At 43.5% G+C, this 27,775-nt stretch overlaps 1 protein-coding gene across 1 annotated transcript in view; it reads left to right on the top strand.

The window, feature by feature from the left end:
• Positions 1 to 27,775, top strand: part of HPRT1 (hypoxanthine phosphoribosyltransferase 1) — a 42,735-nt gene that overhangs the window by 4,049 nt on the left and 10,911 nt on the right. Inside the window, exons 2-6 of the mRNA XM_056538730.1 lie at positions 11,643 to 11,749; positions 17,065 to 17,248; positions 17,735 to 17,800; positions 21,891 to 21,908; positions 26,015 to 26,097. Of these exons, the coding sequence (XP_056394705.1) occupies positions 11,643 to 11,749; positions 17,065 to 17,248; positions 17,735 to 17,800; positions 21,891 to 21,908; positions 26,015 to 26,097 (458 nt within the window). The remainder of the gene's footprint in view (positions 1 to 11,642; positions 11,750 to 17,064; positions 17,249 to 17,734; positions 17,801 to 21,890; positions 21,909 to 26,014; positions 26,098 to 27,775) is intronic.

The raw sequence follows: 27,775 nt of genomic DNA, 5'->3' as shown, positions 1-27,775 counted from the left end.
TATGTAACCATAGGTATCATTTTAATCGTATTGACCCAGAGAATAAAGAAAACGTGTGTTTTACTGTAAAGTGTACAGCGCGAAAACGAAACCCCCCTAAATTTGCAAAATTATGATTTTTGTTTAAATTTCCTTACACAAAATTTTTTGGGGAGGGTTTACCATACATTTTAGGGTAAAATGAGTGATGTCATTACAAAGTACAACTGGTCATGCAAAAAAACAAGCCCTCAAATGGGTCTGGGAATGGAAATATAAGAGTTATGAATTTTAGAAGGCGAGGAGGAAAAAACAAACGCAAAAATAAAAGGGGTTAATGTATCCACAACAGTCAATAAAAGTAAGAGGCCTCGGAGTTTGCTGCGAACACTAGATTTTCTCTGTACTTATATCTGCAAAAATTCTCCTTCTCAGGCCACCAAAAAGTAAAGTTGTCCTAGTGTCTCCTACAGTGTATTGTGCCGTTTTCTGCACACCATGTTCTTGTCACTGTCACAGTTTCAATATAACTGTGCTCCTTCCTCTTCTGAGACACTATATACAGACATTCTACTTATACACGGGGACCTTGTCTCTCAGAGAAATAGTAGCCTAACGCTAGTTTACCACACAGTTTTGAGCCAAAGTCAGAAGTGGATCCAGTAGGAAGGATTTGGATTAAAAACTGCAGTGGCAGTTGAGAAAAACCCTGAAAAAAAACCTAGCCTTAAAGGGGTTTGCCCCCAAAAAACACATTCCTATATTTACAGGATAGGGGTCCCAGCAGTCATACGCCCACTGATCTGACCCAACTCATCCCCTACCAATCAGGAGAATGGGGGTCTTTGGCCCTGGTTGAATTTAGTGGATTCAAATGTGTGAGGCCGCTCCCTTTATCTCTATGGGCAGGGCGGAGATAGTTGATCCCTGTACACTGCTGTCGTCTGTCTGTCCGTAGAGTTGAATGGAGCAGCCTCACACATGTCTGACTTCCACTCCATTCAAACAGGGCGCCACTTGACCCTCATTCTCAAAACTTTGTCACTTTCTAGTATGGTGTCCATCCTTGTTTGACTGGATTTGACCGAAAATACAGCATGCTGCGTTTTTCTTGTTCTGTCATTTGGATGGACAGAGGCCTCAAAAATGCCTCTTACATAGTTGTGAACTTATCCTAACTTTGAAGGAGCAGAACCCTTTACAATAGCCATAAGAATGGCTGTATAGCTAAGATTATTATTTCTGCAGTGTAAGTAAGAAAGGACTACAGTATGTTGCCAGCTGCCAGAGGTGGAAGGAGGCCGACAGCAAGAACACTCAGGAATTAAAATCAAAATTGATTTCTTATGCTAGAAGTACTGTAAATCACTTAAAAAAATCTGGATTTATGGGATAAGCCATTTAATATCAATGCTGAAAAACCCCAGGAGGAGGTAGGTATGTAACCAGAAAATTACTGCTGGTGCCTAAGTCTTTTAGGGTATGTTCACATGGCCGCCGACAAAAATACTTTGGCGGTAGGACCATGGGGCACTGCGCCGTCACCATTGAGGGCTATGCAGTACTTGCAGAATTCCTCCCAAAGAATGAATATGTTCTTTCTTTCCGCAGAAACAATTTCAGCGGTGGAATTGTCTGCCGCTGAAATTCTGCGTTGTTAACGGGTCTCGCAGAAGATCCATTCACACTGATGGTACTGTTCACCGTGTGAAATTCTACTTGGAATAGGGGATAAGATGTTAGATCTCGGGGGTCCCACCGCGGGGGACCCGCACGATCACCGTGCTGGCGACAGTGTCAGGAACGCGGAAGCTTGCAACTTTAAAGTCTCCGGTCATCGGGCACGGAGCAAATGACGGGGTGATGCGCCGGAGACGTAACATCCTCTGTCCTTTAGAAAGGGGATAAGATGTTTGTGACGTAGTACCCCCTTTAACCTCTTAAGGACTCGGGCGTACCTGTACGCCCTGAGCCCAGTCCCGGTGTGAAAAACGGGTCACGCCGTGACCCCGCATCACACTGGGTCGGTCCCGGCTGCTAACGATAGCCGGGACCCTGGGCTAACAGCGTGCGGCACCGATCGTTGTGCAGCGCGCTGTTAACCCGTCAGACGCGGCGATCAAAGTTGATCGCCGCGTCTGAAAACGAAAGTAAGCGCTTCACGGCAGCTCAGTCGGGCTGATCGGGACATCGCGATAAAATCGCGATGTTCCGATCAGCTGGGACGCAGGCGGAGGTCTCCTTACCTGACTCCGCGGCGTCCAATCGGGGTTTGATTGCTCCAAGCCTGAGCTACAGGCTTGAGCAATCGAGCCCCTATCTCGCTGATCCGTGCAAGGCTATGGCTTTGCAGGGGTCAGCATAAGAGATCAGTGTGTGCAGTGTTATAGGTCCCTATGGGAGCTGTAACACTGCAAAAAAAAGTGAAAAAAAAAAAAGTTAACAAAGGTCATTTAACCCCTTCCCTAATAAAAGTTTGAATCACCCCCCCTTTTCCCTTTAAAAAAAAAAGTGTAAAAATTAACATGTGGTATCGCCGCGTGCGTAAATGTCTGAACTATAAAATTATATCATTAATTAATCCGCACGGTCAATGGCGTACGCGCAAAAAAAATTCTTAAGTCCAAAATAGCGTATTTTGGGTCACTTTTTATATCATAAAAAATGAATAAAAAGCGATCAAAAAGTCCTATCAACACAAAAATGAGCCCTCATACCGGCCCGTACGCGGAAAAATAAAAAAGTTACAGGGTCGGAAGATGACAATTTTAAACGCATACATTTTCCTGCATGTAGTTATGATTTTTTTTCCAAAGCGCGAGAAAATCAAACCTATGTAAGTAGGGTATCCTTTTAACCGTATGGACCTACAGAATAAAGATAAGGTGTAATTTTGACCAAAAAATGCACTGCGTAGAAACGGAAGCCCCCAAAATTTACAAAATGAAATTTTTTTTTCTTCAATTTTGTCGCACAATTACTTGTTTTTCCGTTTTCGCCGTGGTTTTTTTTTTTGTAAAATGACTAATGTCCCTGCAAAGTAGAATTGGTGGCACAAAAAATAAGCCATAATATGGATTTTTAGGTGCAAAATTGAAAGTGTTTATGATTTTTAGAAGGTGATGAGGAAAAAATGAAAATGCAAAAACTGAAAAAGTCCTTAAGGGGTTAAGGGGGTTGTGTCACTTTACAGAGGAAAAATTTTAAAAAATTCCTCTGTGGACCGGTGTAACTGGTCCTTGAAGTCTCCAGCCCTGCTTATCATTGCCTAAACCGTGACATCCAGTTCCATCCTGCAAGGTCCTGCTGTGTGTTTTTATATGCACATATCTGCACCTGGGGTGTCTGCACTCACTAATAGTCCTAGCTCTAGTATGACAAGTAGAACTGTATCTTCAGAGTTTGGTAGCTTGTTTATGCCCTGTCCATAGATACGGGGCACATGGTGGACAATCACTAGTCAGGTAACCACTCGCTTAAAGAGTACCTTTCACCAAACTAAACTTTTAATATATTTTTTGTTATTAGAAGACACTTTTCTATTTACTTGCTGTTAAAATTCTCATCCTTTATATGTTTTTAATGTGATAGAAAAAATGGCCACTAGATGGCTCTGTTCTGTTCCCTGAAGCAAATCAAACAGATAGTTTGGTCTCCACTTGTACTTGCAGAAGTCCAAACTCAGAAAGTGCATACAGGGCATTGTGAGGCACAGCTCTCGCAGGCTTTAGTCAAATCGCGCCTGCTGGGGAACACCCACATTCTCCTGCCAGGAGCTCATACAAGGTATGATACACAGCTTTTTAGCCCCTTAAAGGGGTACTCCGCCCCTAGACATCTTATCCCCTATCCAAAGGATGGGGGATAAGATGTCAGATCGTCGCGGTCCCGCTGCTGGGGAGCCCTGGGATCCCCGCTGCGGCACTGCGCTATCATTACAGCACAGAGCGAGTTCGCTCTGCACGTAATGATGGGCAATACAGGGGCCGGAGCATCGTTAAGTCACGGCTCCGCCCCTCGTGGCGTCACGGCCCGCCCCTTTCAATACAAGTCTATGGGAGGGGGCGTGGCGGTCGTCAAACCCGGGGCTCCCCAGCAGCGGGACCGCGGTGATCTGACATCTTATCCCCTATCCTTTGGATAGGGGATAAGATGTCTAGGGGCAGAGTACCCCTTTAAGAGTTATCTGAAGTTTTAAACGGTACCATTTTTATTTTGATGTGACTTTTTGATCGCTTTTTATACATTATTTTAGGGTATACAAGGTAACCAAAAATACGCAATTTTGGACTTTGGATGTTTTTTTACGCGTACGCCATTGACCGTGCGTTTAGTTAACATTATATTTTTATAGTTCAAAAATGTACGCACGCGGCGATACCATATGTTTATGTTTACATATTTTTTTTATATGTTGACTTTTAGGAGGAATCATTTGATTCCATAGAACCACATTGAAGCTCGGAAATTTTTTTTTAAGGGCAGGAGGGGTGTTAGTAGTTAGGGAATATAAACTTAGTTAGTTTAGAGAGTATGGTTTGACGGGTATTCTTTACGTCTGCACTGTGAATGCTGTGCTAATAAGTCATCTATTGGGTGATGGATGTGGATATCAGAGTTTGTGTGTGAACGGTGTTCCCCGGTCTGCTGACTGATAACAGGGGCCCCAGTGCTGGGGTTTATTTTCACACACTGAATGGTTTATCTATTTCTGGAACACAGGATATATAGATATGCTTAGTGTAAACAGATGCTAAATTGGAGTGACTGTCCTTGATGTATACATTTACACTTATTAACCTCTTCCTGTCCCGGCATACACATACATTGAGGGTATGAACGTATGTCGTAATGTTATTGTGCCAACATAACAGGGTGGGAGTGAGTGGCTCACTACTATAGTTTAGAATATCAAAATCTTCAACCTCTGCTGTTTAATCCCATAGACAAACGTTAAGACATTACAAAAAAAATAAAAAGTAAAAATATTATGGTGGCACAAACAATGTTAAAGGGAACCGATCATCAGATTTACCCTATATAACCAGTAGCAACAAGTTATATAGAAGTGGTCTTCAACCTGCCGACCTCCAGATGTTGCAAAACTACAATTCCCAGCATGCCCGGACAGCCAACGGCTGTCCGGGCATGCTGGGAGTTGTAGTTTTGCAACATCTGGAGATCCGCATGCTGGTAGTTGTAGTTTTGCAACATCTGGAGGTCCGCAGGTTGAAGACCACTGTTATATAGGATAGCAGCTTGGTTACCATGTGTGGAAATCTTCAGGGCCGGCAGCTATCCTGAAGAAAATAGGTTTTAAAGTTGTCCAATGACAATTGGGAGCAAGAAGCCCACAGGACGTCGTTCTTCCATGTTACTGCGGCTATGGGATGTATTTGTGTCTACTCCAGCGTGATTGACAGCCCGGGCAACACCAACGTCACTACTCTGCATTGAAACCTTGCACAGGCTCAGAAGCATCACTATTCCTGTCAGTGAAGCTACTTTTGGAGCAGAGCACTGACGTTGGCGGTGCCAGGGCTGTAGGCCCAGAGTAGGAGGGAATACAGGTTGGGGCCGCAGTGACTACCTAAGGAAGAACAACACCCGGGAACTACTTGCTCCTAATTTACATACGGCACAAGACAGTTAAAAATAAATAAATAAAGGGATTATTCAGGACTAGAAAAGCAGAGTTGATTTTCTTCCGAAAACACCACGCCTGTCTTCAGGTTGTGTGTGGTATATTGCAGCTCAGATCCATTGGAGGTGATTGGAGCCAAATTGTAATACCATACACAACCTGAAGACAAGTGTGGTGCTGATTTTGGAAGAGATAAGCTCTCTTTCTGTTCCCGGATTACGCCTTTAAAACATATTTTCTTCAAGATCGCTGCCTGTCCTGATATGTGACTGTTGCCAACAGTTGTGTTGGATAAAATCTGAGGGCAAGTCCCTTTTTAAAAAGTTAGGGGCTTCCGGACATAACGGGAAAAAAGAAGAAATGGGCACTTCATTTTATATTTATAGTGCTCCCAGCCATTGAAATAAATATATATTGCCAGGCAGCACCTTTTAAAATAAAAGTAAGAAGTATTCACAAGCACATTTCCCCCATCTTTTTAACAGACTTTGGACTCCTGCTGGCCTGGCAGAAGTCCAAAATCAGGAAATGCAGTCTGGAGTGCTGAGGGGGGGGGGTGCAGCCTTAGCCAGTCATAGCTCATCTCACACTGAACTGCTTTTGGCTGTGTGCAGCAGAATGAGGGAGGAAGTTCTCCCCTGTATGGCTTCAGATGATGTCACGCCTGCTGGGTAACGCCCCTTCAGTCTGTGAATCTGACTGAGACTGAGCAGCAAATGCAGAAAACTAGAAAATATTAAAAATAAAGGCAGGGGGTGGTTTATCATGATGGGGGCAGTGAACTAGGAGGATTATAAAATTTAACAAGATCAGGACAGGTACTCTTTAAACAATCTCAGGCGGAGGTAGGTCACTGCTAGGGCCACTGATCGGCTGACCAGACATCAGTTTTTTCTTGTTAAAGCATCACCAGGAAGCAGTGAGCAGCAGGGCCTTATGCAACCCCAAAACATCAGGGACCAGGAACTGGGCAGATAAATTGACCTTATTTGTTTTTTTAAGACATGCTGATCCCTTTTGAAAGTGTTTTTGTTTAAGCCCGGTAAATCTCTTACACGTACAGTATCCTGCACATATTTGAGCATAGCTTCAAATCCTGCGCATCAATCAATTAGTTTACATTGAACTTTGTAGCATAAAATCTGCAGCTTCAATCCTGCACATAAAGTATGCGCAGGATACTGGACTTGTAAATAGACACTTGGCAGGTTTAGCAAAAACATTTTTTATAAAGAGGCCAGAAGTAGAGTCATGTACAGTGGTGCCCCTTTTCTTGGATGATACTTCCCTGCCAAGTCTATATGTAGAGGGGGCACCGGTAAGCAGCCATGGTGATGGGTTGGTGGAGAGGGTGCAGTCTTGTGCTGGGGAGGTCTGTAATTGAGGGTGTCAGTCCTGGGGTCTGGTGAAGGTGTTTTTTGTGGAATGGCCTGTATATGGAAGTGACAGGTGTTTGTCTTAAGAATTTTGCATGTTATGCTTCAAATGCTGCTACTAATCTCTTCCTCAAGCCATTTGCAAATAGTGACCCCCGACCTACGATGGCCCCGACATACGATAATTTAACATACGATGGCCTCTGAGGCCATTGCATGTTGAAGGCAGCATCAATATACAATGCTTTTGTATGTCGGGGCCATCACATAAACGGCTATCCGGCAGCGCAACTGCTTCAGCTGCCGCTAGATAGCCGTTTAAGGTGCCCCGTGTGGTCCGGTGGTGATCACTCACCTGTCCCCGGCGCTCCGGACCGTCCTCTTCAGGATCCCCTGCATGGCCGTCGCCATCACGTCACCACGCACGTCATCTGATAGCAGCGGCATGTGCAGCGACGTGATGACAGCGATGAAGTGCAACGATCCCAGGCAGCAGAGACGTTCCCGAGCGGCGGGGACACCCTGGGAACGCGGCGACAGCGATGGAGGGCGACATCCAGGGCAGCGGTGACGGTCCAGAGCGGCGGGGACAGGTGAGAATCACTTCCTATACTTTACATTGCACGGATCCCTCAACATTACGATGGTTTCAACTAACGATGGTTCATTTGGAACGAATTACCATCGTATGTTGAGGGACCACTGATATAGGCTAGAATGAGCATAGTCAACTACCATATCCAACTCCTCAACAAGACGAGCATTGTTCATATGTTTCTTTATTCAAATATGATGAAATAGAAAAACTTTAAAACGATTGATACTTGATGTAACATGGTCACAATGGTCCAGTGCGCTCTGCTGATACCTCTCCTCCTCCAGGTGCTGAGGTTTTACGACTAAGTACACATTTGGTTGGAATCTAAGATGTTATATGATATTGTGTATAACAAAAGATCTTTGTTACATTACTTGGGAGATGGTTGGTGGAGGTGTGTTGCTGTAGGTATGGAGACAGTCAAGGTTACATATTTCACAGAACTTTTCACTATGCCCTTGGGAAAAAACTGTTCACAAAGCACATGGTAAAGCAAACTTCATACTGTGGAGGTAGAGCGGGGAGAAATCTGTAGGCAGCGAAATGTGTTCATGAAATCGGATACCTAAGATAAAGATTTAGTCATGTAGTAAATGCTCCTCCTTATTCTGCTATAGGGGCCTGAATTTTAGGTTATTTTATTAGACCAAAGTGTGCAGAATTGTGTTCATCCCTGTACAGATTAGTTTAGCAAAAGTAGAAGAGAAGACAGTAGCCAGCACTCACCATCCAGGGGTCGCTTAATTTCAGGATACGGTGCATGTACAGACGATCAGCAGGCAGGGTGAGGAGGAAGGGGGTCTCGGGACAGCACTGTTTCGCGCTCAGCGCGAAACAGTGCTGTCCCGAGACCCCCTTCCTCCTCACCCTGCCTGCTGCTCGTCTGTACATGCACCGTATCCTGAAATTAAGCGACCCCTGGATGGTGAGTGCAGGCTACTGTCTTCTCTTCTACTTTTGCAATTTTGACATATGCAGTATATAGCACTGTGCACAACCAAAACAGGGGAGGTGCTTGAAGTACGGCAACTAATCCATGTGAACTAAAGCATGATTACTAGTAGTGGAAGTGCCAGTGGCTGTTCTTTCTTACTTGCTCCTGTACAGATTAGGGCTGCACAATTTGGGGAAAATGTGCAATTGCGATTATGGAGGTAAATATTGCGATTTCGATATGTGATTACAATAAATAATCAAATGACGAAATTCTCAATTTCATGACCAATCCTCCCCCCTTTCACTTGTTTCCCCCCCCCCCCCCCCCCACCTTTCACATGTTTGCCCCATTGCAAATATCACTTTATTACAATTCACAAAAATCATGATTCGATTGTGATATATTGTGCAGCCCTAGTGCAGATGGATTTGTGTTGGGACACCTCAACCCAAATCCAGTGTCGTATTTCTAGACCTGTCCTTGCTCGTTGAGTTCTACACCTCTAGTCCTTTATATTCCAGCAGTCCGAGCATACAATAGTAGTTGTTGGTAAACCACAAGCAAATCAGTATTTCGGCATCCATGTGTCTGTAGTTGGGCATACCTGCTGTAAATAGACGTGCACATCAGAGTTTCCATACCATGTTTTTCATTTTGGAGAGCAGACAGGATCAGTTTTCTCACACATACCAAGTTTCTGGGAAACAGAGCCACACTTGATTCATACAGAAAACTTCCATTTGTTCATTAAATAAAAAGGTTGTCTGTCCAGCAGTGGCTTCTGCCTGCCCCGCTAGCCTTCATTAATAGATCTCTCTCTGTATGGCTATAGGACAAGATCTATCAATCAAGGCTCGTGGGGCGATCGGCTTGCAGTGTTTGGGAAGCTGAAAACAACTTAGTGGACTATGTATGCAGTTTGTATAAGGAGAACTATCATGCAGGACTTGAACGCTGTATCTCTTGCTCTCCCACAGAGATACATGGAGGGTGGCATGTCTGCCACCACTTCGTGCAGGGGTCGACACACCCAGTTCCTGGGGGGGACATGCAGGGGGTCCCAATGGACAGAGTCCTGTCAGCCCTATTATACTTCTAATTAGAGATGAGCAAACTTACAGTAAATTTGATTTGTCACGAACTTCTCGGCTCGGCAGTTGATGACTTATCCTGCGTAACTTAGTTCAGCCTTCAGGAGTTCCGGTGGGCTGGAAAAGGTGGATAAATTACTAGGAAAGAGTCTCCTAGGACTGTATCCACCTTTTCCAGCCCACCGGAGCACCGGAAAGCTGAACTAATTTATGCAGGAAAAGTCATCAACTGCTGAGCCGAGAAGTTCATGACGAATCGAATTTACTGTAAGTTCGCTCATCTCTACTTCTAATCCTTCCAGTACTTATCAGCTGCTGTGTGTTTCAGAGGAAGTGGAGTTGTTCTTTCCGGTCTCACCACAGTGCTCTCTGCTGACACCTCTGTCCATGTCAGGAACTGTCCGGAGCAGGATAGGCTTGCTATGGTAATTTGCTCCTACTCTGGACAGTTCCTGACATGGACAGAGGTGTCAGCAGAGAGCACAGTGGTCAGACTGAAAAGAACAACTCAATTTCCTCTGTAGTATAGAGCAGCTGAAAAGTACTGAAAGGATTAAGATTTTTTAATAGGAGTAATTTACAAATTTGTTTAACTTTCTTGCACCAGTTGCTTTTGAAAACATTTTTTTTTCACCGGAGTACCCCTTTTTAATGCGAGTTGTGTAAACAGTATAACACCGCAAGCTATGATGTTTCTATACATTGGGAGTTACAGAAACAGCATAACTATTCTCTGTACACAATTCACATTAGACCACCTCTAGCCTCCGCAGGCAGACTGGACTGAGCGGAGTCGCCCCTTAATCTTAAATTAGATGCAGAGGGAAAAGGGCAACTTTTGAACCCAAATGCATATGGCAAATCTGGTAGAAATGCCATAAATGTCCCATATAATTAATATCTCTTTAAAAAGGAATTCCCAGTATTTCAGCACCTTGTGGTCCAAAGTATGGAAAATTGTCATAAGGTTACTTAACCCCCTAGGGACTGAGTCCATTTTCACCTTAAGGATTCCAAATAAGTTATATATTGATTCACAAATACATGTTGGAGTTTTATCAAACTGTTTAGACCAGTTTAGTCTATATTTGAGACTTGGTCTATTTAGTTAAGACTTGTATGAGACTTTTGCTTTAGAGCCCTTCTCTGCAGAAATAGTATAGTGGTCTACAATAGAGGATAATATGCAGTGGGCAGGAATTTATCAACTGAGACTTTTATTGGAAAGTCTCAAAAAAAAGGCTCATCAACGGAAAATAGGCCGAAATGTTAGACCATGCCAGGCGTAAATCCAATCTAAATAGTTATTAGGAAGCCTTTTTATCCATTTTTTGGGCTGTAACATGCCACACAGTGCAGTTTGTTTCAAATGACATTTTAGCTTGAATCTGAAGGGTATTCTAATCTAATAATATATAAAATTCTAAAATAGTTTAATCCCAATGATCCCACATTTTTAATCCTTGTAGATGTCTGATGCTAATTTTTGGTTTCGGTTTCCTATATTTTAAAGGAAATCTATCATCAGCATCACCCGCACTAAGCCTGTTACACAGGCTTGTACTGCGGGTGATGCTGATCAAAACGCTATGTACCTTATTTAAAAACCGAGCAGGGGATGTTAGAAATCTTTATATTTACTTACCTGTCAATCACAGGCTTGGGGCTCAGTTACGTCAGCGGGACTCGGAAGCGGGACTCGGCCGGCCATTGATGTAAAGTTTCCTGTGATCTAAAGTTTTTACATGTGCGCATGCGCAGGTTAACGCTAGCGTAAACCCGCGCATGCGTCCCCAAGTGGTTTAAAAAATGTTTTTTAAATTGCTGGCTGTAAAATAATAAAGCATTCTGACAATGAAGATGGTTTTGGAAGAGTTCTGCAGATCGTTTATCTCAGCGCTAGACATATGCGGCATATGCATATGTTTCATTTTCCACTTTGTGTATGACAGAACATGGATGTTTATCAGTAGTTAAAGGGATTATGTATTCACTTTTTTTTTTTCTATTTCTGCAGCTTGCTGATGATGAACAGGGATACGATCTGGACCTGTTCTGTATTCCTAAGCATTATGCAGCAGATTTGGAAAAGGTCTACATTCCCCACGGGTTAATTATGGACAGGTAGGTTGCATTTACACTCAAACATTAATGCTTCATAGTGAAGTTTTTGGGGCTGTTTTCCTCAAAATTAACTGATGCCAGAAAGTTAAACAGATTTGTAAATGACTTTTATTAAAAAATCTGAACCCTTCCAGTACTTATTAGCAGCTGTATGCTACAGAGGAAATTCTTTTTCTTTTTGTATTTCTTTTCTGTCTGACCACACTGCTCTCTGCTGACACCTCTGTCCATGTCAGAAATTGTCCAGGAGAAAATCCCCATAGCAAACATATGCTGCTCTGGACAGTTCCTAAAATGGACACAGATGTCAGCAGAGAGCACTGTGGTTGTGACAGAAAAGAAATCTCAAAAGAATTTCCTGTAGTATACAGCTGCTAAAAAGTACTGGAAGGATTAAAGGGGTACTGACAACTTATCTCCTATCTAAAGGATAGGGGATAAGTTACCTTATCGCGCGGGGTCCCGCCGCTGGGGACCCCCACTATCTCGCACGCAGCACCCCGCTCTCATCAGGCCCCGGAGCGAACATCCGCTCCAGTTCTGATGACAGGGCCGGTGATCGTGACGTCACAGCTCCCTGCCCCCTGCCATAGACTTACATTGAGGGGGCGGAGCGTGATGTCACATGGGGGCGGAGCTGTGTTGTCACAATAATCCGGCCCGGGACCCCGCGCGATCGTGCAACTTATCCCCTATCCTTTAGATAGGGGATAAGTTGTCAGCACGGTAGTACCCCTTTAAGAATTTTTTATAGAAGTAATTTACAAATCTAAAAAAGAAAGGGGTTGCAGCAGCACTCTTGGTCAAAAAATGGAGGCTCTTAGTGCACTTTTTGATCAAAACGTGTCCCCCATCCACCACGTGGAGGTGGCCTCATTTCGGATGGGACCCTAACATGCTAAATCAATTCACCTTCTGCTGGGCATATGGCCTCCGACTGGGTGACATGCAGGATCCACTACCAATTTAAAACATCCTTTTTTTTTTTTTTGCATACTCTGTATTTGGCACAGCAGCGTGCACCTGTGTATTATTAGGTAGTTGTGCTGGCTATTTTTTTCTTTTTTGTGTTTTTGCTTTACAGGCAAGGGGGAGTGGCACCCTCTCTAGCCCTGCACCTCTCCCTGTTCACCGGAGGTTTTAAATTGGTAGTGGATCCTGCATGTCACCCAGTCGGAGGCCATATGCCCAGCAGAAGGTGAATTGATTTAGCATGTTAGGTTCCCATCCGAAATGAAGCCACCTCCACGTTTTTTTATCAGTCCATTAAACCGGGTTTATATTGTGTGTTTGGGCAGGGCATGCAGGAGTTCTTAACCCCTTAAGGACTGAGCCCTTTTTCACCTTAAGGACTCGGCCATTTTTTGCACATCTGACCACTGTCACTTTAAACATTAATAACTCTGGAATGCTTTTAGTTATCATTCTGATTCTGAGATTGTTTTTTCGTGACATATTCTACTTTAACGTAGTGGTAAAATTTTTTGGTAACTTGCATCCTTTCTTGGTGAAAAATCCCAAAATTTGATGAAAAATTAGAAAATTTAGCATTTTTCTAACTTTGAAGCTCTCTGCTTGTAAGGAAAATGGATATTCCAAAAAATTTTTTTTTTTATTCACATATACAATATGTCTACTTTAATATTTGCATCATAAAATTGATGAGTTTTTACTTTTGGAAGACACCAGAGGGCTTCAAAGTTCCGCAGCAATTTTCCAATTTTCCACAAAATTTTGAAACTCGCTTTTTTTCAGGGACCAGTTCAGGTTTGAAGTGGATTTGAAGGGTCAATTTGTACGGTGCATGGTGTAAGGTGACTGCTGGGAGTTGTAGTTTGCAACAGCTGGAGGCACACCGGTTGTGAAACACTGAGTTAGGTAAAAAAAAAAACTCTAAGTTTCACAACCAGTGTGCCTTCAGCTGTTGCAAAACTACAACTCTCAGCAGTCACCGACAGCCAATGGGCATGCTGGGAGTTTTAGTTATGCAACCAGCAGATGCACCACTACAACTCCCAGCATGCACTTTAGCTGTTTGTGCAAGCTGGGAGTTGTAGTTATACAACAGCTGAAGGTACACTTTTCCATAGAAAAAATGTGCCTCCAGCTGTTGCAAAACCATAAGTCCCAGTATGCCCATAAGGGAATGCTGGGAGTTGTGGTGGTCTGCCTCCTGCTGTTGCATAACTACAGCTCCCAGCATGCCCTTTTTGCATGCTGGGAGCTGTTGCTAAGCAACAGCAGGAGGCTGTAACTCACCTCCTGCTGCTGCTCCATCGCAGGCTGTCCCTCGCCGCTGCCGTCGCTCCTGGTGCCCCGATCCCAACATGGACGCCGGGGATCGGGGTCCCCAGCACCCGGGGTCGTCTTCCCGCACCCGCTCACGCCCTCCGGAAGAGGGGCGGAGCGGGTGCGGGAGTGACGCCCGCAGCAGGTGCCCTGATTGGTCGGCCGGTAATCCGACGAATCAGGGCGATCGTGAGGTGGCACCAGTGCCACCTCACCCCTGCAGGCTCTGGCTGTTCGGGGCCGTCAGAGACGGCCCCGAACAGCCAGTAATTCCGGGTCACTGGAGACCCGATTGACCCGGAATCGCCGCAGATCGCTGGACTGAATTGTCCAGCGATCTGCGGCGATCGCCGACATGGGGGGGCATAATGACCCCCCTGGGCGATATGCCGGGATGCCTGCTGAACGATTTCAGCAGGCATCCGGCTCCGGTCCCCAACCGGCTAGCGGTGGGGACCGGAATTCCCACGGGCGTATGGATACGCCCTGCGTCCTTAAGGACTCGGGATGCAGGGCGTATCCATATGCCCTGTGTCCTTAAGAGGTTAAACAGGTCTTAGCAGCAGATCATATCACAGTATGCGTGGTCTCATTCGCCCGTTATCTTCCTAATTTGGGCAACAGACTTGGTGTGTAGACGGGGCTCCAGGAGCACTCTGACGTCACTGTTGCTCATTCCGGCTGTGAGCAGGCCTGGGGGAGCAGCAGCGGTGACTTCAGTGTACTTCTGGAGAACTTCTCGTGCACCAAGGGAATGAGACCACACATCAGGGATAGGCAAGTATTATCAGTGTCACCTCCACTACACACCTGTACCAACAGGTTAGTGCGGGTGACACTGATAACAATTCACACAGTATAAACCCAGTTTAATGGTCTAATAAGCTATAATCTAAGGTAAAGGAAAAGAAAAAAAAAAAAGTTGATAATAGTTCAGTAAACAAAAATTTTAATAGCTGTTCATTAGAGGTGAGCGGAAGTCCTGAATGTTGGTTTGAGTCGGTTCAGGACAAATTGAAAGTGCCCCATACACATAGACGTCGGCTGTCCGGGCATGCTGGAAGTTGTAGTTTTGCAACATCTGGAGGTCCGCAGGTCGGAGACCACTGGCGTACAGTATAGAGTTCCAGCGCCGGTGGCCCCCAACAAAGAGGAGGAGGGCAGTGCTTGCGGGTGACATATGTGAGTAGTACCCCGCTGGGCTGATAATTTATTGGGGGGGAGCAGAACAATGCTGGCGGGTAACATGATTTGGAGGAGGTGGGGAGCAGAAGAGCGCTCGCGGGTCACATGATTTGGGGGGGGGAAGGGGGAGCAGAACAGCGCCCGCGGGTCACGTGATTTGGGGGGTGAAAGAAATACCGTTATATACTGCGGAACCGCCATAAGTTACAAAACTACCGTGATACACATTTTTGGTCATACCGCCCAGCTCTAGGGGCATTCACACTTGTAAGTTCCATACTCCCATCAGTTTTTAAATGCCAAAAATTGGAAAGAAACGCAGCTCAGAGGACAAGGGAAACCATGCCTGGAACATGCTGTGGGGACGCTTCCTTCCTTCTCTCTTTCCTATTAAGGACAGATAGGAGGTTGGAAGCTGAGTGCATGCAGCCTAATGCTGGTAAGGGTGTGGGAGGCCAACATTAGTATTTACCGTATCTCTTAAACTCACTACAGCTAATATGACTGGTTGGAAAAAAGGAACGAGATTAATAGAATTACAGGAATCCATTTCATTATGCATCGGGGATTTATCACCTGAATCTCTGGAAATCTGCTGTAACAAATTCCCATGACTACACACAGGACATGCATGTGAGTGGGGCCTTATTGGTATATATTCTCAGTACTCTTCTTGCCAGCACTTTGGACCTTATGTGCGAGATGCTTGGCTCATACATGTGGTAATGTGATCACATGGGTATGCTCAGTGACCACAGTACTACAGAATGGTTGTGTCATGTGCTCTTCCTGTTTGTGTGACCAACATCTATATTGCAAACATTAGGAAGTCCCTGTCGTGTTATATTCCTACATAATTACAGGTCATTCTTGCTTCACTTGGATAAAAATGTAAAAAAATAAAAAGTCTTGTCAAGACTTTTAAAGGAGCTGAACAAGATCTTGCAGCTAACTCCAATAGGTGGCACTAGAGACCCACACTCCGGGAGAGAGTTAATTAATATGCTTTATATGTATTCTGTCCATTTACTGACAACGTTCTCTTGGGGGACCCAACAATCATTAAAAAGCTACGTGTTAGGTGTGTTTCCCATATATAGGGATATACTGAAGACCAGTGTTTATCAACCAGGGTTCCTTTAGCTATAGCAAAACTACAACTAGCTGCATGCTCAGGCAGCTAAAGGCATGCTGGGAGTTGTAGTTCTGCAATAGCTGGAGGCACACTGGTTGAGAAACCCTGCCGTAGACATTGAACCTCATCTTTTAGCCTAGACCAGAGAGTTGAAGGATAGTGTTTCCCCCTGGATGGCTTGGCTTGACTGTCACCCATTCACATAGTGCTTCCCCTGGCAATAAGCTGATCACCAGAGGTTTCGGCAGCCAGCCTCGCTATGATCTGGTGATGGTCAGGGAGAGGGCCATTTAGACATACTTTATTTGGCCTATAGCAATGAATTAAGAAAGGCTAGAAGATGAAATGGTGACATTGTGAAGCTGCTGGTGGAGATGATCGATTAGCTACAGTCACTGTAAAAGGATTTTACATCTTGTGATGCCTTTCTTTGTGATATGTACTATCCTCTTTCAAATGTTAAATTTTTTTTTTACTTTTTACAAAACAATATTATTTTGAAAAATGTGAACATACGTATATTTAATATTTTGTGTGTGTGAATATATATATATATATATATATATATATATATATATATATATAATTATTATTTTTATTATATTTTTTATTTTATTATTATTATTTCATATTATTATATTATTATTTTATTATTTATATATATATATTTTTTTTAATGTATGTATTTGTTTTTTTTCATGACCAGGACAGAAAGATTAGCCCGAGATATCATGAAAGATATGGGTGGCCATCACATAGTTGCACTCTGCGTATTAAAAGGTGGATATAAGTTCTTTGCTGATCTGCTTGACTACATCAAGGCACTAAATCGGAACAGTGACAGATCGATCCCCATGACTGTAGACTTTATTAGACTGAAGAGTTACTGTGTAAGTACTAACCAAAGCTGCTAGGTCATCTAGTGACCTAAAAGCAAATTGCAAAGTTTGATTATTTATATAGTTGTTACAAAGCTATATGTTGTCTGATGGCCAGTCTTTCCCAACCGGGGTGCCTTCAGCTGTTACAAAACTACAACTTACAGCATGCCCGGACAGCCAACGGCTGTCCGGGCATGCTGGGAGTTGTAGTTTTGTAACAGCTGGAGGCACCCTGGTTGGGAAACTGTGCTGTTGTCTAAAGATCACATGTACTGATCATGTGGAGAATCTAAGACTCACTGCTTGGCCCAATAGTCTGTGGAGTGATAGGCAGGGGGGCTGTATTCAACTAATGTGGGTGTAAAAAGCAATATAATGTCCTTAGAGAGAGAATTGCATTTACCCATCATTATATCGGAAGTAGTTTTCAGATTATCCTATTGTGTAAAACCTTTGTTCACCCAAAAAGAAACTTGCTTTTGCTATTTCTTACAGAATGATCAATCTACAGGAGACATTAAAGTTATAGGTGGAGATGATCTTTCTACTCTGACAGGAAAGGTGGGTATCATTCATCACTATAGAGTCCAGATTGCAGGAAAGCTGCAGTTTGTAGGGACACATGATACGCTTTATCAGCACACAACTAGTTATAAGTTGTAGCGGCGGCTTTTGTGTGACAATATGATCAGTGCTAAAGCAGACTACCACTGCCTACCACTTCAGGTCATGTTTATATCAAGAATGTGGAAGGAAAGAAGGAGGCCCTTAGGTCCGGCGCTGCTCGGTCCACAAAGGTTCAGTGGAAGACGTGGTAGAGGTTAAAATAGTTTATTTAACCCCTTAAGGACCAAGGGCGTACAGGTACGCCCTTGGTCCTGCTCTCCTGATATAACGCGGGGTTACACAGTAACCCCGCGTCATATCGCGGCAGGCCCGGCGTCATAGTGAAGCCGGGACCCGCCTCTAATAGCGCGCAGTGCCGATCGCGGCACCGCGCGCTATTAACCCTTTAGCCGCGCGCTCAGAGCTGAGCCGCGCGGCTAAAAGTGAAACCGAAAGTGGCCGGCTAGCTCAGTCGGGCTGTTCGGGATAGCCGCGGCTACCTGCCTCCTCGCTGTCCGATCGCCGAATGACTGCTCAGTGCCTGAGATCCAGGCATGAGCAGTCATGCGGCAGAATCGTTGATCACTGGTTTCTTATGAGAAACCAGTTATCAGCATAGGAGATCAGTGTGTGCAGTGTTATAGGTCCCTATGGGACCTATAACACTGCAAAAAAAAAGTCAAAAAAAAAAGTGAATAAAGATCATTTAACTCCTCCCCTATTAAAAGTTTGAATCGCCCCCCTTTTCCAATAAAAAAAAAACACAGTGTAAATAAAAAGAAAAATAAACATTTATGGTATCACCGCGTGCGGAAATGTCCGAATTATAAAAATATATCATTAATTAAACCGCTCGGTCAATGGCGTGCGCGCAAAAAAATTCCAAAGTCCAAAATAGTGCTTTTTTGGTCACTTTTTATATCATTTAAAAATGAATAAAAAGCGATCAATAAGTCCTATCAATGCAAAAATTGTACCGTTAAAAACTTCAGATCACGGCGCAAAAAATGAGCCCTCATACCGCCCCATACACGGAAACATAAAAAAGTTATAGGGGTCAGAAGATGACAATTTTAAACGTATTAATTTTCCTGCATGTAGTTATGATTTTTTCCAGAAGTCTGAAAAAATCAAATCTATATAAGTAGGGTATCATTTTAATCGTATGGAGCTACAGAATAAAGATAAGGTGTCATTTTTACCGAAAAATGTACTACGTAGAAACGGAAGCCCCCAAAAGTTACAAAACTGCGTTTTTTTTTCAATTTTGTCGCACAATGATTTTTTTTTCCGTTTCACCGTAGATTTTTGGGCAAAATGACTGACGTCATTACAAATTAGAATTGGTGGCGCAAAAAATAAGCCATCATATGGATTTTTAGGTGCAAAATTGAAAGAGTTATGATTTTTTAAAGGCAAGGAGCAAAAAACAAAAATGCAAAAACGGAAAAAACCCCGGTCCTTAAGGGGTTAAAATTAGTAAAAAAAAACTAATTTCCAAATGCATGCAAGCAATGACGCGTTTCGGGATCAGCATATCCCTTCTTCAGATTGCAGATGTATATCCATATATACATCTGCAATCTGAAGAAGGGATATGCTGATCCCGAAAAGCATCATTGCTTGCATGCATTTGGAAATTAGTTTTTTTTACTAATTTTAAATAAACTATTTTAACCTCTACCACGTCTTCCACTGAACCTTTGTGGACCGAGCAGCGCCGGACCCAAGGGCCTCCTTCTTTCCTTCCACATTCCAGTACTATACGGGTTCCTGCATAGGATACCAGTCCAGGCACCTCGGCTGCAGCGCGGATATCATCAGTACCCCTTAAAACGGCGAGACACGCCTAACCCTCAAGAGGGTCACCAGGTGAGAATATACCCTGTCGGGGGTTCCATCTGGGGCCATTTGTTTAACGGTATCCCACGAGGCGCTATCCTCTCTCCACTTTTTTCCCCTCATTTTCTCTATGTTTATACCAAGGTATTTTAAATGTATTTAATGGGGAGCCACAAAAACAAATGCATTTTTGGATTATATTGTACCAGTATAGAAGATCTAGAATAGTGATGTTTTTTTCTTTTTAGTGAGGAAAGTGAGTTAAATAACACAATCACTTTCAAACAGGTGGGCATTCGCTGTTCATAAAACAGATAAAAGTGGCATTCTACATGCATTTTGTTTTCTCCCATGTGAATGAGAAAAAAAAATTATTAAAGGGTTACTCCAGTGGAAAACTTTTATTTATTTATTTATTTATTTATTTATTTATATCAACTGGTGCCAGAAAGTTAAACTGATTTGTAAATGACTTCTATTAAAAAAAATCTTTACCCTTCCAGTACTTTTAAGCAGCTGTATGCTACAGAGGAAATTCTTTTCTTTTTGAATTTCTTTTTTGTCTTGTCTACAGTGTTCTCTGCTGAGACCTGATGCCCGTATCAGGAACTGTCCAGAGCAGCATAGCTTTGCTATTGGGATTTTCTCCTGCTCTGAACAAGTGTCAGCAGAGAGCACTGTGGACAAGACAAAAAAGAAATTCAAAAAGAAAAGATGCTTAAAAGTACTGGAAGGGTAAAGATTTGTAAAGTAATTTACAAATCTGTTTAACTTTCTGACACCAGTTCAGTGGAAAACATTTGTTTTTTAAATGGAGTACCCCTTGAGGACCAAGCCTCTTTCAGTTTTTTTTCATTTTCGTTTTTTCCTCCTTACCTTTTAAAAATCATAACCCTTTAAATTTTCCACCTAAAAATCCATATTATGGCTTATTTTTTGCACCACCAATTCTACTTTGCAGGGACATTAGTCATTTTACCCAAAAGTTCACGGTGAAACGAAAAAAATAAATCATTGTGCGACAATATTGAAGAAAAAACGCCATGTTGTAACTTTTGGGGGCTTCCGTTTCTACACAGTACATTTTTCGGTAGAAATAACACCTTCTCTTTATTCTGTAGGTCCATTAAAATGATACCCTACTTATATAGGTTTGATTTTGTCATACTTCTGGAAAAAATCATAACTACATGCAGGAAAATGTATACGTTTAAAAATGTCATCTTCTGACGTCCTCTTTATTTTTCCGCATATGGAGATTTTTTGCACCGTGATCTGAAGTTTTTATTGGTACCATTTTTTTTTTGATCGCTTTTTATTAATTTTTTTAGTTATATAAAAAGTGACCAAAAATACGCTATTTTGGACTTTGGAATTTTTTGGCGCGTACGCCATTGACCATGTGGTTTAATTTAACTATATATTTTTAATTAATGATATATTTTTTATAGTTTGGACATTTACTCACACGGCAATACCACATATGTTTGTTTTTATTTACACAAAAGGGGGGTGATTCTGACTTTTATTAGGGTAGGGGTTAAATCCCATTTAACTTTTTTTTTTTCTCTTTTTTTTATGCAGTGTTATAGCCCCCTCTAGTGACTATATTAGTGCATACACTGATTGCAGACACTGTTCAATGCATTGCCATAGGAATGCATTGATCAGTATTTTCTTGACTTCAGGCTTGGAGCAATCAAACGCTGATCAGATAGCCGGGCAGAAGGTAAGACACTTCCCGCTGTCCTCTCAGCTGGGAAATCGCGGGACACCGCGATTTCACTGAGCTAACCGGCAGTGTATTCTCCCGTTTTAGACGCCGCAATCAACTTTGATCACGGCGTCTAAAGGGTTAATACCGGACATCAGCCCGATCGGCGATGTCCGGTATTAGCCGTGGGTTCCCACAGATACGAAGTGAGCTTCACATATCGGGAGCCGGCCATGGACGTAAATATACGTCCGTGGTCGTTAAGGGGTTAATACTGATAAATAAAAATAAGCTTGTGCAAAACTTTTTCTGCTTTTTGTGGCATTATATCTGAAGTAGTGATTATTCAACATCAGATTCTGAATATTAATACTAAGTCTTTGTTTGTGGAATAAATAAAAAATAAAAAAGTCCTATAGATAGCTGGGTTGCTTTGTCTTTACTGGATTAGGTTTGTGTTTTAATACCTTATTTTTTTTTTTCTTGCAGAATGTCCTAATTGTTGAGGTAAGTTCACGTTTAGTGTAATTTAGGTTCATATGCATATTGAAGTATCCCTTCAATTTTACCCTCCCACCAATATGATTTCAGTTTTAGAGAAACATAACTAGATGCTACGTGGTACAATTTCTGAGGTAACCGTCCAGGGAGTAATTTGGAAAGCATGAGTGCTTGATGCATGACCCACTTGGCGTTGGACATCTACTCTATAGTTAAACAACACATCCACACCGGCAGGTGTATGAAATGCCAGCCCTCTCACTATTGTACCTGTATTGTTGCACAGAGCTCTGAGAGGCACTCCGCCGGCTCACTTACCTTTTAGTCCTCAAAAAACAGTTCTCCAGCAGCCAATACGGTAGAAAAACAAAATCACGATAGCTGTGCAGGTTGAATGTGTATATAGTGTGTGTGTGTGTGTGTGAATGTGTGTGTGTATATGTATAATATATATATATATATATATATATACATATACACACACACACACCGTATTTTTAGGGGCAAAATCTAAAAAAATAAAGATTTTGAACCCAATAGTGGTCTTCAACCTGCGGACCTCCAGATGTTGCAAAACTACAACTCCCAGCATGCTGGGAGTTGTAGTTTTGCAACATCTGGAGGTCCGCAGATTGAAGACCACTGCAGGAGGAGGGAAATACTCGCTTGTCCCGTCGCCGCCATTACTTCGTTACGCACGCCGAAGCACGTACGTGATGACGAGGAAGGAGAGCACCGGCATACAGGAGATCCCTGAACGGAGAAGACACCGAGGAGGCAGGTAAGGTCCCCCCCCCCCCGGTGTCCTGTAAGCACTAACCCGGTGAAATCGCGGCGGTCCCGAACAGCCCGACTGAACAGCCGGGTTAGTGTCACTTTCCCTTCAGACGCGGCTGTCAGCTTTGATCGCTGCATCTGAAGGGTTAATACAGGGCATCACCGCGATCGGTGATGTCCTGCATTAGCCGCGGGTCCCGGCCATTGATGGCCGTAGGGACCGCCGCGATAGGGGTGTATTTGCCGTATAAGACGCACCGACTTTTTTCCCCCCATAGGCCGTCGCTGCCCGCTTCTCTCCCCCTGCCTTTCCTGGGGTCTAGAGCGCTGCTGTTGGCCCTTTTCACCCCCGGTGGCATAATTACCTGAGTCGGGTCCGCGCTGCTGCAGGCCTCCGGCGTGCGTCCCCAGCGTTGTTGCTTTGCGCGGCGCACTGACGTCATGCGCCGCGCTGTTCAGCGCATAGCAACGACGCCGGGGACGCACGCCGGAGGCCTGCAGCAGCGCGGACCCGACTCAGGTAATTATGCCACCGGGGATGGGGGGAGGCAACGGGGCAGCGGCGTCGGCAATGGGTGCCGCTGCCCCTTCTCTCCCCCTGGCTGTCGGCGCCGCTTCTCTCCCCCTGGCTATCGGCGCCGGCACCGATAGTCAGGGGGACAGAACGGGCAGCGGCGCCGATAACCAGGGGGTGAAAAGGGCCGACAGCAGCGCTCTAGACCCCAGGAAAGGCAGGGGGAGAGAAGCGGGCAGCGACGGCCTCTCTCCCCCTGCCTTTCCTGGGGGTATATCGGGGTATACACGCTCACAAACGCACCCTCATTTTACCATGGATATTTGGGTAAAAAACTTTTTTTACCCAAATATCCTTGGTAAAATGAGGGTGCGTGTTATAGGCCGGTGCGTGGTATACCCCGATAAATACGGTATTTATTTATATATATTATTATTTATTTATATATATATATATATATATATATATATATATATATATATATATATATATATATATAATATTATATATATATAATATTATATCTCCATGCTTTAAGGAGTAGTCCAGTGGTGATTCAGTGGTGAGCAACTTATCCCCTATCCTAAGAATAGGGGATAAGTTGCAGATCGCGGAGGGTCCGACCGCTGGGGCCCCCTGCGATCTCCTGTACGGAGCCCCGAAAGCCCGCGGGAAGGGGGCGTGTCGACCTCCGCACGAGGCGGCGGCCGACACGCCCCCTCAATACAACTTTATGGCAGAGCCGAAGCGCTGCCTTCGGCAATCTCCGGCTCTGCCATAGATATGTATTGAGGGGGCGTGTCGGCCGCCGCCTCGTGCGGGGGTCGACACCCGCTATCTCGGCGGAGAGCCGGGGCCCCGTACAGAGAGATCGCAGGGGGCCCCAGCGGTCGGACCCCCCGCGATCTCAAACTTATCCCCTATCCTTAGGATAGGGGATAAGTTTTTCACCACTGGACTACCCCTTTAAGGCTAATGGACAAGCCAAAATGTGTTTGAACTAAGGCTGCTTTCACACTATGAAGTTCACCCGTTAATACACGTACGTTTGAAAAATAATTAACGCCCGTTAAACAATCCCATTCAAGTCAATGGGTTTTTTGCGTTTACCCGTTATCACCCGTTATAGCCCGTCATGACTAACAGACGTTAGTTGTGACGGGAGAAATAACGTGACCTGCACAAATTTTTCGCCAATCACAAAAAACTGTAAATTAACGGACGTTATTTTTAACATTGAAGTCTATGGCCGACAGGACGTTAGTAAATACACCCGTTAATGCCGTTATTATAACGGACGTTATTTTTACTGAGCATGCTCAGAAGAGGTGACATCAGCAGACTCCTGCAGTGCTGAGGGAGGACTACTCCTCCCATCATGGACAGACTGTTTCCATGATGGGAGTAGTAATTCCCCACTTCGGAAGTCTGCCGGTGGCTGGGAAGGTTACATTAGTGTTTGTACTACTGCCCCCATCATGGATCAGACTCTGTTCCATGATGGGGGGTTGTAGTACAGGGGCTGAGGGATTGGTCATACTGGGTCTCACTTCTGACTCCCGATGCGATCAGAAGTTAAGCAGGGGAGGGGGCGGCATGCTCCGCAACCCTGCGATCACAATGTATTTTTTACTTTCATTTTTAAATTCCCAGCCCGGAGCCCTGAATGTCCGGTACTGAGGAGCCAATCGGGGATCCCCAGGGTTTTTAAAATGGACATTGTGAGGGGACATGTGTATATTAGAAGTGTTGTGAAGTTTTTTTGGGAGGGAAGAGATATAGTGGGGGGGGGGGGGCATAGAGCGCTATATATCTAGCCCCCAGCTGGTGGGAGGCATTTATAGTATGCCTCCCACCAGCGCATTACTAAAAATATGACCCCTGCCAGCGCATTACTAAAAATATGACCCCCGCCAGCGCATTACTAAAAATATGACCCCCGCCAGCGCATTACTAAAAATATGACCCCTGCCAGCGCATTACTAAAAATATGACCCCTGCTAGCGCATTACTAAAAATATGACCCCTGCCAGCGCATTACTAAAAATATGACCCCTGCCAGCGCATTTATATGTATATATCTATACCCCCGCCAGCGCATAATGTGACCCCGCCGGCGCATTTGTCTTAATTTTCCATTGCAGCTATATGTGAATGGTATATCTATCAGAACGCATCCAGAGAACTACTCCGCAGTTGTACCACATAGCATGCAGTTGAGTTTCTCCCACCTAATGTGAATAGGAGAGTAATATTAGACGGTCACCTTTAATGTCTAATGAGTAAGATTTAATAGGGACTGATCCTATGTTGGGAACTATGACCAAAGTTAGGTATGGGCCTTGGTTATCTCTTCCCTAAAAAAAAATCAGACTCCTTGTTAGAAATTGTGGAAGATGTTGGACTAAAGGCTTTTAACAGGGCTCAAATTGTTCCCTAAAGGCTGTAGACACTCATGAAACCTTTTCTGACGAATTAATGACATTTAGTGTAGTGCAGGTCTGTGAGCGTGCACTCAAAGTGCTCCTTATAAAGTTGCCCTAATAATTATTGACAACTTAATCCCCTTCTTTGCCGCTAAGATTTCGGTAGAACATAACTTAACATTAGTAAGTGTTACTGACATCAGGCATATCTCCAAGCAGTGTTGCGTCATTTTAGGCTGGAGTTGCTTTATAACAATAACTTGAATTTTATGATGTAGAACCTTTACTCAGAGTTTAATCTGAACTTGCCATTCAAAGAAGTACAGGTTATAACTGCACCCATGCAAATTAATGATTTATCAGGCCAGTGACTGTATTTTATACTGTTCCCTCAGGACATCATTGATACGGGAAAGACAATGAAAACATTACTCTCAATGCTGCAGAAGTACAATCCCAAGATGGTTAAAGTAGCCAGGTAATAGTGTAACAATAAAAGCAGAGAACAACTCTAATATATGGATGGATAATATCTTGGTTGTGCAATTTTTGTAATTTTTCCTTTTTTTTTTTTTTTTTTTTTTTTTTCATGCAAAATAACTTTATAGTAGATTTATGGGCATGTTCACATGGATATTATTAGCTTCTGAATCTGTGAAATTCTGAGGCATATGGATTTTGACATTGCGTGCTGTGGATTTCACCATAGTATGAGACCTTCCACAGGGCAATCTGCTTATAGTGTGCTTCGGGCAGGCTCTACTAGCAGAGCACTGATGGCATAGCATTGATCAGTATAAGCAATATATATCAATTGCTTATAAATGTCCCCTAGAGGGACTTAAAGAATAAATTAAAATCAGACATTCAAACCACCTTTTCACAATATTTTTTTTTTAAATAAAGAAATTAATAATAAAAAAATTGTACTTTGTATTATGTGCAGAATTTTCCATCCTATTATATATTATAAAATTTAAAGGGTCACTCTCATTAAAACTAATTCTTGCTATTGCACTCCTTTATGGTAAATAAATATTTCTAATATACTTTGTTTAAAAAAAAAAAAAGTTTTCCTATGTTTTGTGCTTAAAAAAGCTCAAGAGCACATCCCCCCCCCCCCCCCCAAATCTTATACACAGACTTTGGACCGAAGCCCAAACACAGGAAGTGCAGCCTGGAGTGCTGAGGGGAGGGGGGGAGGGTCCAACCTCATCTAATCGTAATTCCTCGCACTTAACTGCCATATGCTGTTGGTACGACACCCCCCCTCAGCACTCCAGGCTGCACTTCCCGTGTTTGGGCTTCGGTCCTAAGTCTGTGTATGAGATGGGGGGTGGAAATGTGCTCTTGAGCTTTTTTTTAAGCACAAAACATAGAAAACTTTTTAAAACAAAGTATATTAGAAATATTTATTTACCATAAAGAGTGCAATAGCAAAAATTAGTTTTAATGAGAGTGCCCATTTAACATTATTGGTATAACATTATTGATAAAACACTGTGGGCGTGTAAAACGAAAAAACATAATGCTGATTTTTAGTTAAATCTTACATCTGAGATCCAGAAGTCTCATGTAAAACCTGAACCTCTAAACAACCCTGTAGCTGGGAAATATAAGTTATAAGGTTCAAGTAACTTTAACAGAATCTGTGCTAATTTTGGCTGTGTTGAGTTTTTACATTAACTACTCCCAGCAGGGGATGCACACATGTCTACTTAGCTACTTAGGCCCTGTTCACACGATTGAAATTCCCTAACTGAGCTACCGACGAGGAATTGGATTCTGACAGAAGATTGACATGTATGTTTTCCCATCAGAATCATCCTGAGAAGTTTTTTGTTCAACAGATGGCTACATATGTCCACTACAAATTGCTGCAGACAATCCGGAACAGTTCTGCTCCATGCTGAAGATCCTCGATTCACTAAGGATATTCAGCAAGGAAATTTCCTCGCTGAATTTCCTTAGTCCGAACGTAGCCTATTGGTGTCTCACTATGACATAGTTCTGCAGGAAGACACATTGCTCTCCCATACTTTTCTAACCATATAAAGCTGGGTTCACATCACGATTTAGGCAATACGGGACCACATACGGCTGGAGGGGAGCTAAAACCGGGCGCTCCCGTGTCCCTGCCGTATGCGGCCAGTATG

This window comes from Hyla sarda, chromosome 9 (genome assembly GCF_029499605.1).
Source record: "Hyla sarda isolate aHylSar1 chromosome 9, aHylSar1.hap1, whole genome shotgun sequence".
In the NCBI taxonomy this organism is placed as follows: domain Eukaryota; kingdom Metazoa; phylum Chordata; class Amphibia; order Anura; family Hylidae; genus Hyla; species Hyla sarda.
The sequence above is the reverse complement of the archived record's forward strand: the minus strand, read 5'-3'. Positions and strand labels throughout refer to the sequence as shown.